At 33.6% G+C, this 14,112-nt stretch overlaps 2 protein-coding genes across 4 annotated transcripts; one reads left to right on the top strand and one right to left on the bottom strand.

Annotated features, from left to right (window-relative positions):
• Positions 1-2: 2 nt before the first annotated feature.
• LOC124824052 (protein RADIALIS-like 4) lies at positions 3-1,567 on the top strand. The gene is made up of 2 exons (XM_047296416.2): positions 3-426; positions 1,294-1,567. Exons 1-2 carry the CDS (start codon positions 155-157, stop codon positions 1,319-1,321), a joined length of 300 nt encoding a protein of 99 aa, XP_047152372.1. The 5' UTR covers positions 3-154; the 3' UTR covers positions 1,322-1,567.
• A 734-nt stretch (positions 1,568-2,301) lies between these two features.
• LOC124824051 (pumilio homolog 1-like) lies at positions 2,302-11,181 on the bottom strand. Of its 3 annotated transcripts, none has more exons than XM_047296415.2 (9): positions 10,210-11,181; positions 7,627-9,125; positions 7,404-7,545; positions 7,122-7,229; positions 5,050-5,262; positions 4,836-4,946; positions 4,307-4,501; positions 3,151-3,325; positions 2,302-2,720 (listed from the first exon to the last, which is right to left on the bottom strand). In XM_047296415.2, the coding sequence occupies exons 1-9, from the start codon at positions 10,798-10,800 to the stop codon at positions 2,674-2,676; spliced, it is 3,081 nt and encodes a 1,026-aa protein (XP_047152371.1). In that variant the 5' UTR covers positions 10,801-11,181; the 3' UTR covers positions 2,302-2,673. The 3 variants fall into 3 exon arrangements, with proteins under 3 accessions (XP_047152371.1, XP_047152370.1, XP_087949278.1); XM_047296414.2 differs by having other exon boundaries at positions 7,627-9,128; positions 10,210-11,178; XM_088093152.1 differs by lacking the exon at positions 10,210-11,181 and adding an exon at positions 9,717-10,093 and having other exon boundaries at positions 7,627-9,128.
• Positions 11,182-14,112: the final 2,931 nt, after the last annotated feature.

Raw genomic sequence — 14,112 nt, 5'->3', positions numbered from 1 at the left:
CATTTAGAGGTCACATCTAGGCATCATCCACCAATCCTTTCACCTTTTCATAAACATTGCATACACCATTCCAACCCCATCTTCACTTAATTCTCTTTTTCTATTTCCAAATCGCATGCAAACATACCCTGATTAACCTTCCTTCCTTCCACTCATGGCTTCAACCTCCCACAACACCACTAACAAGGATAACTCTTCTTCTTGGACACGTATGCAGAACAAGCAATTCGAAAGCGCACTTGCTTTCTACGATCAAGACACCCCAGATCGCTGGCAGAACATAGCCAGAATACTTGGTGATAAATCTGTCGAGGAAGTTAAGAAACACTATGAAATCCTTGTCGAAGACCTTAGGCATATAGAGTCTGGTCGTGTTCCAATCCCCAGTTACAAGTCCACTCATGATCAACGTAATCATCAAGAGAGGTAAAACCATAGTTTGCCTTCACAGTTTTTCTTTCATCAAATTTCTGTTTTTTTTCTTCTTACTGTTCTGTCTTTCCCCTCGTGCACATGCAATGCTTACCTCCTTTTCTTCTCTCATTCATGAACTTTTCATTAAGCATCCATTTTTAGTAAATAAAACAACAAAGGGAAACTAATTCTCTTTTTTCTTACCAACTAAAATCAACCTATTCACAAGTTAGAATTAGATTATATATTAATTAATTACAGAAAAGTTATTTAAACATAACTTTACTACAAGTCAACATGGTATCACCACTACTGATTGTCTGATTTTATGGACAGGTTGTTTTTTGACACTCAAACAAAATTTCCCACACTCTTTATATCTACTATTTTATTATTTAATCTCTTTTTTCTTTTGCAAAAATTAACTTTTTTTAATGATCAAAATGATGTTAAAAGAGCATCTTTCTTTATATATATATATATATATATGTGTGTGTGTGTGTGTGTAGCAACATAAAAGACCTGCGCAGAATTGTGGTGGATAGAATTACTGTGGATTGTTCAAGGTTTTAAATTTTTAAGATCTTATATTCTTAGTGATGGTATGATACACACATATATATAAGACAATACTTTTGTTTTTCTTCCATTATTTTCAAAGCTTTATTTTAAAGAATTGATGAAAACAAAACAGGGTGAAAATAAGTTATAAATAGACTTAATTCTTTGTAATGCTAATATAAAGTTTTTTGCAGTATTAATTAAAACTTACTCTAGATATGAAATTTAATTGGATAAAGGGTTTTTCTTAATGAAGAAGGCATAATGCATGATGATATGTGTTCTTTGTTCATTAACACAATGTAGCTTAAATGGCAGGCCTCTAAAGTATCTTAATCAGCAGTGAATTGACCAAGTCAACTCAAGTCTCTATAGCCACTAAAGTTGGAACAACACAGAATGCAAGACCAAACATTCTTCTTCTTCTGTTTTCCTTGTTTATGTCCAACAAACATCCAACACTTTACTTCTCTTTACAGTTCAGATACTATGTGAACAATATGACATATTTGATAGTGTTTGGTTTCTGTTTTCAAGATCATTTAAAAAGAAAAGAAATAAGCTTGATGGAGACAGATTCTCTTTTGTTTCACATTGCAAGGAAAAAAGTAACCTAAATGCCAAAGGAGATGTGCTCTCAAAAGTTGTTACAGATCCAATGTTTCATCTCCACAACATTGTGTTCTGTGATATTATATCATTTATATATCAACGCAAACAGGTCGCCAGAAAATGAAGCAAGTTTTGAAACGTTTGAAACAGTGGTATCTTTTACACATATATTTCAGATTAAATAATTTAAATTAATATATTTTGCTTTTTGCAAACAAGTTTCGAGAAATGTTTATCCAAGTGATGATGAAAACTTCTGTCAACAATTTAAATAGTAAGCTAAACGGTTAGAGAAAGTAAGAGGTCAATTATTTGTTTAATTCACGAGCTTACCTACTGAGTACTGAAGAGATGCTTATTGTTATTTCTTCTTGACATTAAGAACAATTGTAATTTTAAAGGTTACATAAACCATAGTTTGAACTTCTCCCAGAAACGAAAAGAGACTGCTTTAACAGTCATTTCAATTATTAAAGTATAATAAAAACAAGCTCCGAACTGATTTGATTATGAAAACCACACAATCTGATTGTTGAAATGGAGAACTCATACAAAGATAACATATTCAAAACATAGCTAACTTTGGTGCAAAACCGGGGACACAATGCAGTAGATTAGAATTGAAGAAAATTATCATAAAAACAAGAGAAGGAAGTGAGAAGAAAAATTGAAGCAAGAGGAAAAAATGTGGAGGGATAGAAGAAAAGGTTAACATAGGGCAAAAAGTAAAGCCTCATATGTCAAAACATTTGGTGATTCCGAATACAAGGACTCTGATAACCTAGTAAAATTTGTACAGTCATCACCTCCATTTACAACATGAAAACTAGCTCATAAATAATATTATATATCCCTGCCGCATGAGAGAGAATCAGGCAGGGCAAGGCCATTAACAGTACCAAGCCCGAGCTTCAGCCTCGGCTAACCTGATTCTAGCTGTATTATCCTCACACTAACAAATGTACAATTTCAAGTACAACTAATTATTACTTCACTACCTGAATACAGACAGGGCCATTAGCAATACCACATATGAAAAGAAAAAAGAGCAGGTGCTTCTATTATCCTCAGTTAGCTGTACATTCTCTATACCATCTGTGCAGGATTTAGAGTCAAAATACTAATCCTCCTCTCTGCATACCACACAAAATTGAGGTTAATTACACACAATCAAATAACATCTAAAGATAGATAATACACAATGCAGAATGTCATTAAATTATGTGAAATCAATTCATTAGATAGAAGTGCACTGAGAAGCCGAAGCCTCTATTTTAGACATCCTTCGGCAAGTGAAAGTAATTCATCTTGTTTGCATACAGTAATTAATGATAGACTCATCAATTGTAAAACACTACCAGACGTGATATATCACCCCTACTTCATATGGTAGTTGATTGAATAAAAAGTTTGTACAAGAATACCAAACCTCACGGTTGAATAACTTTTTTTAAACAGAAGTTTATATATATATATATATATAGACACACACAGAGGCAAATTTTTGTAAAGAAAAAAATCTCGCTTTAGTCCAAAAAAGTAAATTTGAGATAGAGAATATACCCCCAGCAGCAACCAATTTCTCTACACGGGCAACAATGTGCTTCCCATAGGTATACTTCTTCAAGGCATTCAGGTGAACCTTTATTCGATTAAGGATTAGCTCAAGCTGCTGGTCATCACAGGTTTCCAGCACTTTCTGTACAACGTAGTTTGCAAACTGATCCTTCATCATAATCTAAAAACATACAGGCAATATATGAGAAAAGTAGATAAATGACTAAACGACACAAAAGATCAATTAATATTAAATAACAAAATGACAGAACAAAACTTAATTTTTAGAATAAGACCAACCTGGAACATGAGAAACCATCATTTTATTGAGTACAAGACTAAACTTGTGAACCAAACTGGTACGTCAACTAATGTTTAAATCAAGACCATAAATTGACAAATAAAAGTGGGCCCTGGAAGCGGATTTTCGTTCAAGGCAAGTACTTTCAAAGCTTAATTTAATATGTCGAGTGTATGATTGTACATTGCATTAATAACTCCACATCACCATGGATAAAGAAGTGAGGAAGGAATTTAGGATGTAAAAGCATAGAACAAATTATTAGGGGAAGGTGGACATTAAGAAAAGGGTATATTATCATGACATTTTAGAAACATGTAATGTTTAAAGGGGGAGGAGGGACATGTCCTACTCTTGGCACCACCACCAACCCTCCTCCGCCCCTATCCTTTTGGCATTTCGCAAAAATAGAACTACCAATGACATCTCAGACAGCAACATATTTTCATAGACGATAGTGGAGGGGTAAAGCTATAAAGCAAATCAGCTAACGGGAGTCTTTAATAAGGTAGAAAATAGGGAGGCCTAATTTGTAGTGCGATGGATCTTTCATGAAGAAAAAGGTGAAGTAGCACACTCTGACAAGAACAAGAGGGGCTAGTAAACACCTGAACCTATGAATTGCTTCAGCAATCCAAACTAATTTCACACGAAGCTTATTTCCTTAAACTCCTAACAACCAGAACAATGAAAAACCTTATTGAATAAAATAAATGATAAAATGGACAGAGTGAAAAAGGGCAAGGATATTCAAAATAGTATATAATACTTCCAGCTCTACTTTCAGCAGGAGATAAGGAAAGATTGCTAAAAGAAGCATAACACATGACAAAAGATCTTGTACATAGTTCATGCACAAACCTGCAGGGGTTCGTTTTCATAAGTGGAACCAAGCATCTCATTCACAAGGACTTGACGCTCGGCAGGTGTTCCAAAGGTAAGGCACTTTTCTATAACATTAGAGGCAAACTTCTGCTGGCTCATCTGCACTATTTGCCCAGTTAATTCTTTGATTATAGCTGAGCGTTCATAAGGTTTGCCATGTTCCAGCACATGCTGCAAATTTTAACCAAGCATCAAAAAAATTGAATTGAAGGCAATACTGAAATCTAAAGAGATAATTCAAAAGAAGTCATCAGACAAGAATGCATAGCAGAAGTCTGTAGGTAATTTGGGTGCTTAATTGCTAAAATCTGTCAGTTTGTTGAGACAGAAAAGAAAGAACTCAGATTTCCTATAAATAAGAGATAGAAAGACAGGAGTGTCTTGTCATTTGTGAGAGAATTGGGGTCTTTGAGCATAGGAAGGTGCAGACCTTCAAATTTGAGAACAAAATCACAAATTGTGACCACCGGATAATAAGCAAAAACCAAAATGAAATGCAACAAACCTGCACAACATAATTTCCATATTGGTCTTGAGCTAACATACACACAGATTGCAAAATTTCATCCATCATAATCTGTTGTGTTTTTGTATCATGGCAGTACTCCAAGACTCTCTGCACATTTGAAATATGACTAGTTTAGAACTATGATGTTGATCTTACAAACTAGCAATCCAGCTATATTTTTTACACAAATGCACGAGAGGCAACAGTTAACCTGTATAACGCGGCAACCATAAGGATGAGTTGACAATGTCACAACCTGATCATAAAACGTTGAAACAATAAAATGGATTGCATCCTCTGGTACACATTCAATACATTTCTGGATGACATGATTTCCATTTTGATCACGCACACAACGCATGATATGACCATCCAACTCTGTAACCATTTTAGTCTGCTGATCCATGTCAACAACTTCAATAGCCTACAAAATTTAAAAGAGAAAAACAAAATGAATAACTCGAGTTTACCATCAACTCACACAAATCACAACAGCACCCTAAATTCAAAGCATTAATAACAAGACAATATCAGTTTCACACAAAAAATAAGCAATTACATATTGTTGTAAATAACAATTAAATAGGATAAAAAATATTCTCAATATCTCCCATAGTAATTAGGAAAAACTAATTTTAGTTTTTATCCCTTTTTAAAGTTTGGTTATTACAAATAGAGATAATGAGAATGTAATTCGAATAATTGATATCAATAAAATAATTCTTTAGTTTTCAACTTGGTATAAGAGTCTATCCTAACGAGATTTGTTGGACCTATCGTGTCATCTTTATAAAACTGTCAATGGAGCACCGCAAATATAAAAAAAAAACAAGTAAATAACACCCAATATATCTTTCTCACTTAAAACCTCATAGACAGTCAAGTCAACAAAACTATTAGAAAAGAAACCATAGCTTTCCTGACACTAAGATGATGAAAAAATAATTAGAAGACTTAGGTTGCTCTCAAACACACACTCCAACCCATGAAGTAAAATGGGAAATGTTGGGGAAAAACATACCTGCCAAGATAAATCAAATAAAAATAAAAGTAGAGCTCGTTGTGATTATTCAACAGGGTGCCCAGACAACCCTTCAACATGGTATCTCTCATTAACAAGAAAGCAAGTGTAAAGGCAGTTCTAGTAACAGTTTGTGTGATACCAGGATGACGTGTTCCTAGCCTTTCCAGATAGTATCTAACAGTGAAAAGCATTACTCTTCTCAGCAAATTTGGCACAAAAACATATAGTCATCCCTTGGATAGGCACAGTAGCCCACCTCTGAATTGTAGCAAAATCATGGAATAACAGCTATACCAAAGGTACCAGATACCATATGAATAACTTATAACAAAAGTTCAAAGCTCAAAAAGCACTATAACGGTTATACATTCGCCGTTACTATTTCAACATTAATAATCCTTTAAAGTTTTGTATTGTAAATTAATAAAAACAATAAAGGAAGTTCCAATACATTTAAAACAAAATCACCATTCACATTAGTCAGAATGTTTTGAACAATGTATAGCACTGATAGTAATAACAAGTCTTAAAAGCACAACCAAACAAACCACGAATAAAAAGAAAGGAGTTATTACTTATGACTATTACTAAAGTGAGACAACATTGCCAATTACCAACAGAAAAGGACAATGATATCTTCTTTCAGAATAGGTTCATTTTCCACTGGGAAAAAAAGATTGTCTATGGAGTGCCCTGAGCATAGTAAGGAATCAAATTTAAATGTATTAAATGAAAAGTAAAACAATTATTATATAAAATTCAGAAAATAGCTAATGCTTCCATCTTTAAGCAAATAGAAGCATTTAATGGTGGGTATTACAAGCTAGTTAACCGATAGTATTAGTTCATAAAACCTTAGATAACAGTATCATCTCTACAAAAGGGATATAGCTTCTTTAAGAAGCTGCAGATGAAACACAACCAAACACCAATGGCAGGTCTTGGCTGGGAAACAGGCTGGGTTGATTAGAAAATCCCAACCCAAGGCAGGAGCAGACAAAAAGACGTAGATTTTGCCCACATTACAATGTGGCAGCTGTTGCAGCCACAATTTTACTGCAATCACAACAACTATCATTGTGATAACCAAATGTGATACTATGCCTAACTGTTGAGGGCAAGAACTGTAACAGCATGACTGATTACCGCATAACAAACTTCAATCCAACACTTAAAACAACAGAATTCGTATAATGAAAAATAAAACACAAAATATAATTATGTAAACAGTAATAAGGTAGATAAATTGATATGCGGACCTTCTGGATAACCCGACAGCCATACATTTGCAGACTCAGGGTCAGCACATGACCCGTAAGCTGATCAGCCAGTTCCCTTATCTGTGCAGCTGTTCCATGTTCAAAAAACTAAACACGAATTGCACTTTGTTAGACATGTATACAATGAATTCATAGTTTTTTGCTTTAAATAATGAATTTGATACCCATCTGAACATAACAATTATGAAAAAAATATATTATACAAGTTGATAATTGAAATAAAGTGAGATTCTATATATAGCAAAGAAAATATCAAAGTACCTTCTGAATCACATAATTACCGAAGACATCAGTCATTAGAGAAAGTGCTTGTGGCATGATTTCATGGAAAACCATGTTTTTCTCTTCCATCGAGGCTGTCTCAAGTTTCTGTTGTATAAATCGGCTTCCATACTGATCAGCACTGTTTAAGAAAGAACATGAAAACATGTTAGCTAAATATTAAATCTGAAGAAGCAAACCAAAGTAGATCACCAGTATGTACCTGAATTCAACAACATGCCCAGAAATTTCTGAAAGTTCAAAACATTTGGTCTTATTACTTTTGAATTCATCAAGCAAGGAAGATGCAAAATTCTCTTCTAAGCTACCAACTGTGTCTGAATGCCAAGCTCCCATGAAACCCCCTACTACATTCCTCATCCCAGACAAACGCATATTTCGTTCACTTTGGTTCATTGGACTACCCGGTCCATAGAAGGAGTTAGGGAAAAGGGAACCAGCCAGTGGGCTTCCTGGATATGATGTGGCCAGACCATATGAAGGATTTCCAAAAGAATTAGGGCTGAGGGTAGCTGATTTACCAAGGTATGGAACATTGAAATGTGAATTTTGGGGAGCAATCAAAGACTCAACATAAGCTTTTTGGAGGCCAAGTAAATCTGTGCATTCCCTATTTATCACTGATTCCTTAAGTGCAGCAATTTGTGCAGCAGAAGCAACATCCCCCGATCTCAGATACTGAAGATACAAAGGGTCCATCAAAGGCAACTGTTGATTGCTACCGGCAGCATGACTTCCAAGCCTGCTAGAATTTTGTAATTCAGTTGCAGCCAATAAAGGTCCTAAAGTTACACCTCTTCCCAGTGCTCTAGAGTCCATAGCATTCAATCCTAGTGCAGATGCAGCAACAACAGCATTTTCGAAGAAAGGAGGCAAATTCCCACTCCCAAGCTGGCCTGCCATCATAGATGGTGATGGAGGATTAACACTATATCCATTCATGCCATAGTTTGGATATGAGATATCTTCAACATTCTGATAGTGAGCAGGTGAACTACCTCTGCTCCTAAAAGTTGCTGCAGAATGTCCTTTCAAATGCGTGTTAAGAGAAATTCCACCAGCCTTGTGGGGTTCTAGCTGTTCATCTGCATACCCTGACGATTTATTCAGATCCAATCCAAAACTGCTGACTTTATTCACTTTTAAATGGGATTGGGTAGCAGAATGACGTTGAAAAGCCAAGGAATCAGGACTGTTTAAGTAAGGCTGCTGTTTAAAACTATGAGTATAATCTTCACTGTGCCTAGATGACTGGGAATGTTTTTCATCATCTATTATATCTTTTGTGGATAAATTTATACCAGCTAAAGCAGACGCCAGATCTGCAGACTCGTTTAAATTAGATGAGACAGCATTGAGTAAATTTTGACCGTTAGAACTTTTTTTATCAGCTGAACTGGACCTGCCATCACCAATGGGTGGAAGGCAAGGACTAGCAGCTCTTGGTAGAAGCTGAGAGTCAGGGGTGCTACTCCTTGATAGGGAGGCACCTAAGGCGGAAGCATAGGTTTGAGGTCCCGAACCAACAAAATTTTGGGCAGCAGATATGCCCAGCTTATTTCCACCAGACCGCAGGGCATTCAGTTCTTGATGCACATAAGCAGCATGGGTTTCAGATTTTTCAGCAATGTCATCAAATAAATTACTGCTAGGTAGATTATGAGGGTGCTTAGATCCAGATGATGCACTATTTATTTCATCCTGCTGAGAAAGTATGGCAACAAACATCAGAGACAATGCAACGACATAATATCATAATACAAGTTATGATAACCACACATAATAACATCATATTACAAAACTAACTAATAAAGAAAAAATTTTAAATTTCAAGCTCACAATTGCAAATCCTCAACATTAAGCCACAACTAGAAACTGAAAGGTTAGTCAGCCAAAACAAAATTGGAATGATCAAAGCAAACCAAAAATATGTAATAAAGGTAGAGTGACTCAATAGTCAACAACGGCATCCAACTGAAACAGAAATAAGAGGAACTACTATCGAAAAATTAATCAATTTACAATCCACAAATTCCATTGCAAATCACTACATCTCAGCTTAATCAAGAAAGAATACTGGCTCACTCAACACTAGGAGATGTTGAGGAGGAGAAAGAGGTTTAAGACCAGGAAAATTCTTTATTTTTTTAAAAAATCTCTAATTTAATAATTCATTAAATAAATGACCTCTGAAATCCAACTCTCAACCAAACCCAAAAACAAAGCCAATGAATCTATCAATGAACCCTCTAGGATTTAGACCAATTATTTGGGCTGAGTTGCCTGTCTAACCTTGAACCAACCTAATTCCAAAGCTGGGATACTAAGCTCAAAATGTAGTTGACAATGTTGGCAGTTTGTGAATAATCCAAGCATTGGTTACTAAGCTCAAAATGTAATTGAATGCTGACAGTTTGTGAATAATCCAACCACTAGGGAAAAAAGAACAAGACACGATCACAAAATTGGTTTGTCCATGCCACAAAGCCATTGGTAGAACACACTGTTGAATGACCTGACCATGGAGAATCTCAAGAGGCTCACTTCTGATGGTTCTTCCACATAGCCAGAAACAATGATGCATTGCTTTCCATCCTATAAACACAAACTCACTCACACACACATACGCACACACAAACTTTTTTACCCTTCAATTAGAGAAGCAACAAACCATCAATAACCAAAACAACTAAACTAAAACAACATGCATATGAACATTAGAGAAAAAAACATAATAGACATTCAATACTTAAATTACAATTTACAAACATAACAAAACTCTCACCTGAAACAGTTCTGCAATGCTCTTCTGCCTACTCCCTAGGCCTAATGCCGGCAACCCGATCAACCCATCCTCACCACTCCATTCCGGACCGCCTTTGCGGTGCTTCAAACCACCCTCCTCCTTCACACCAAACCCAGCAGGGTGCACAGAAAACAAAGGGTTGTTATCACCCCCTTCAATTACACCATCATCACTGGTCATCCTCCTATCCCCAACACCGCCCACCTTAGAACCACCCCTCAACCGCTGCACGAATCGCCAGTCCTCCTTGGAGGCCAGTGGAGGCGGCAAACGCGGGTTCAGATTCACATTAGAGTAATAATAATTGGCGTAATTGGGATCAGCCCGAAGCTCCTCCTCGCTCCCAAAACCCCTCCTGCCACCATAACCAGGCGCAGCCGGAGACCCTTCAAACAACCCTCCCACAGCCGTCAATGACCCCTCCACAGTCGGAGGGGCCGACCCACTTCGCAACCTAGCGAGTTCCCTCTCTCTCAGAACCCCCAAATCTTCGCCTGCATATTCACCGTTCTTCAACATCGATCGAATTGCCACATCAGATATCATCTTACCGTAACTGTCACTCACCATTACACCGCACAGAAAAGTTTTACTCCAACAAAACAAACAAATACATACAAAAACTCAACCAAAAAAACTCAAAACTGGTTTGAAACTGTTCTAGTCTGAACAGTTGCAAATCCAAAACCCCAAAAATACAAGGTTTGTTTTTTCTCTTATATTTGGGTTACAGGCTTCAGTACCCAGAGTTATGAGAGTTGAATAGAGAAAAAAGCTTCAACTTTATTGGTGAGTTTTGTGATTATTTTGTTATGTGGGAATCAAAACGAGGATCGGGCTTCAGAGTGAAGAGAACGAACGCGGAGGATCGAAGATGTGTTGGTCCATGTTAGAAGCTAAACAGAAACAGTGGTGAGACTGCGAGTGTGAAGATGGTGGCAGTGATAAGTACGAGAGTTTGTCCTTCTCCAACCGTTTGATCCAAGATTGACGGTGCTGATTAATTGCTTCAAGATTTGTTATTACACCCTTCTAGGGTTTGTAGTATATGTTATATTTGTATTAAGCACCCACTTTGTTTTTTTCCTTCTAACATAAACCCGTGTGAATTTATAAAACATTATCCTCAGTTCGATCCTCAGACAGTGGAGAATCATATCTTAAGTATTAGTATTTGATTTAGTAAAAAAAAAACATACATTACCATAAGATTATGATATAGATGATAAAAAAATTCAAATATTTATGATATTTTACATGCATATTTATACTTCAAATTCTATATCACATTTAATTATAACAATTTTACTCTGATTATTTCATATCATATATTCAATAAATAATTTCTTGGGCATTAAAAAAAAATAGAAACACAACATATCAAGAATGAATCTTGTTCAACATTCGATGTTTAAAAATTTGAAACACACTTTGCCTTTTGTGTTTGCTATAATTGTTGAAGCGGTGGAATGTCTAAAATTGTGTCGTGGGATGTGCTTAAGAGATTTAGATGGTTTACTTATATATAAACTCTGGAAAATTTAAGAAACAAAAATGTATGGCTTTTACCTAATTTAGAATGTATTGTTTGGAGCATGGTTGTGCATGTAATTTTATTTGGATGGAGAATTTTATTTGGTTTCATGTTCTATGAGAAATATTGTGCTTTTAAATAAATATCGTAATTAGTTATATTAATATAATTTAGTAGCATAATGATAAATATTTAAATAATATATGTCATATATATTTTTTTTATAAATATTTAAAATTTAATTAATTATATTTTTTCGTCAGCTTAAAATCTACGCAAACTCTTCGATTAATAAATGTGATGTCTTTACATTTGTATCACCGCGCATGGATTGTTTTACTGGATTTCATCTGTATCATCGTCACAATATAAATATAAATATAAATAATAAATATAAATATATATATATATATATATATATATTTATATCACTAATATAAATTATTTATACCCACTATATTATATATATATATATATATATATATATATATATATATAAATTATGAAACTTTGTTTATATAATATTTGATTAGTCATTACTAAATCTATTACCTATTAAACTGGTGAACATCCTGTTTGGGGTTGTGCCTTTTGTTTTTGTAAGTAGGACCTTTAAAATAATATGAAAATATTTAGATAAGCAAAACGGTATCAGATTCTGATTTTGCTTTGATTAAATATTTAGGGTATCACGTGTCTATCTTATGAAATTTTTTGCATGAGATAGAAGGATTAAGTGACAAAGTTTAAGACTATTTCAATCATCCTGATGAAAAATCCTCTAACTTCTCTTACAAATAAGGTTCTTCTGGTGCAAGTGTGTTCAGTTAATTTTTAATTTAGTTTTATTGTTTTTAAATTATTATGTCTCGTGTGAATTACATAGATACAATTAAGTGAGTTATTTTGCCACTAATTAATTGAATTTTAAAATTATAATAATTTTTTTAAAATTAAATAAAGCTGTTGTTTTTTTTTTTTGTTAATATTTTTGTTACATTGTGTCATAACTTATTCAATCAAAATATAGTGTAATTTTATTGTAATGGGATTTTCTTTTTTTTTTTCCAAAATATTATTAAGCATTAGAAAGCTATGTGTAAGAAAAGTCAGAACTAATACATATAAAATTAAATATCAAAATAGTAAAATGAAAATTATGGTTAAACATTATTATAAAAATGATTAGAATATCTACATATGAATATTATTATATGTATGTGTTATGATAAAAAAATTAAAATTTATAAATTTGTATTGTTTATATTTTAAATGTTTTTGAAGTTGAATATTGTCATTATTATTTATTCATATTTTTATATAATAGTTATTTTTTAAATAAAATATAATATTCTTTTAATTAATAATTAAAGTTGTTATCAATCGTTTATGATATTAGTTTTTGTTTTTAAGATTTTATTTTGAGTTACATTTCAAATAAAAAAATCATGATATGTCACACAGTTTAATGGCACATCTAATTAGGATTTTTTTTTTTTTAGTAATTTTCAGAAAGAAATTAGTTTCATCAAAGTTAATTTTTCTGTTTACTTTCTTTTGAATTTAAATTTGTTTCTTTTCCTTTTCTTCTATAAGTCTTATACCAAAACTTAAACAAAAATTATCCAAGGAGGAAACACATTAAACTATCAATATTCGTGGAATAATTATAATTAAGAAGCATCTACAAATCTAACCAACATGCACAAATTATTGGTTTTGTATTATTCTTTTGGAGTTTTAGATAAGCAGTTCATGAAGTAATTTTTGAGGGTTTCTATCACATGATATTCAAACCTTACAACGTTAGCTCTAAACCTTTTGGCTTTAAACCTGAAGGCTTAAAGGAAACTAAAAACAAGAGTGGTATTCATTCTTGCTACCATCATCATTGTAATCAAAGTATTGGGAGCTTTAGAACTTGAGGGACAGACTTCATAAGTATTCTTACTATTCATGAAAAGATAAAAGGTAAAAAGAAATATTTAAAGATTATAAGGCTTTAACTCAAAATAAATTAATCATTAATGATAGTGATTATGGATGTATTGTTTTGGGAAAGATAACTTATTAATGGTTAGATAATTCTTTACCATAGGTTAGAGAGACATGTTCTAAAATATTTTGGTTACTTTGAAACAGAAAATATATTCATAGTACACCTCTAATTAATGAAAAATAATAATTGATAGATGTACATAGTTGTACTAATATTATGATTAAGAGGTTGAAGAATAAATTTTAGGTTTAAACCTTTTAGTTGTTCCTATTTATGTGGGGTTTCTCATTTTGATCTCCTTCTTATTAGAATTCTCAATTGAGTCCTTATAAGTGTTAATTTGAATCAA

This window comes from Vigna umbellata, chromosome 1, assembly GCF_029865625.1.
Source record: "Vigna umbellata cultivar VRB3 chromosome 1, Vumbellata_1.0, whole genome shotgun sequence".
NCBI lineage: Eukaryota > Viridiplantae > Streptophyta > Magnoliopsida > Fabales > Fabaceae > Vigna > Vigna umbellata.
The sequence above is the reverse complement of the archived record's forward strand: the minus strand, read 5'-3'. Positions and strand labels throughout refer to the sequence as shown.

Excerpts from the sequence above, each read along its gene's own strand:
- LOC124824051 (XM_047296414.2), bottom strand. The coding sequence starts at position 10,800 with ATGGTGAGTGACAGTTACGGTAAGATGATATCTGATGTGGCAATTCGA. Across the intron at positions 5,263-7,121 it reads GCTGTCGGGTTATCCAGAAG|GCTATTGAAGTTGTTGACAT; the intron begins GTCCGCATATCA and ends TAAATTTTGTAG. Across the intron at positions 4,947-5,049 it reads ATGGTTGCCGCGTTATACAG|AGAGTCTTGGAGTACTGCCA; the intron begins GTTAACTGTTGC and ends TCAAATGTGCAG.
- LOC124824052 (XM_047296416.2), top strand. The coding sequence starts at position 155 with ATGGCTTCAACCTCCCACAACACCACTAACAAGGATAACTCTTCTTCT. Across the intron at positions 427-1,293 it reads CAACGTAATCATCAAGAGAG|GCCTCTAAAGTATCTTAATC; the intron begins GTAAAACCATAG and ends CTTAAATGGCAG.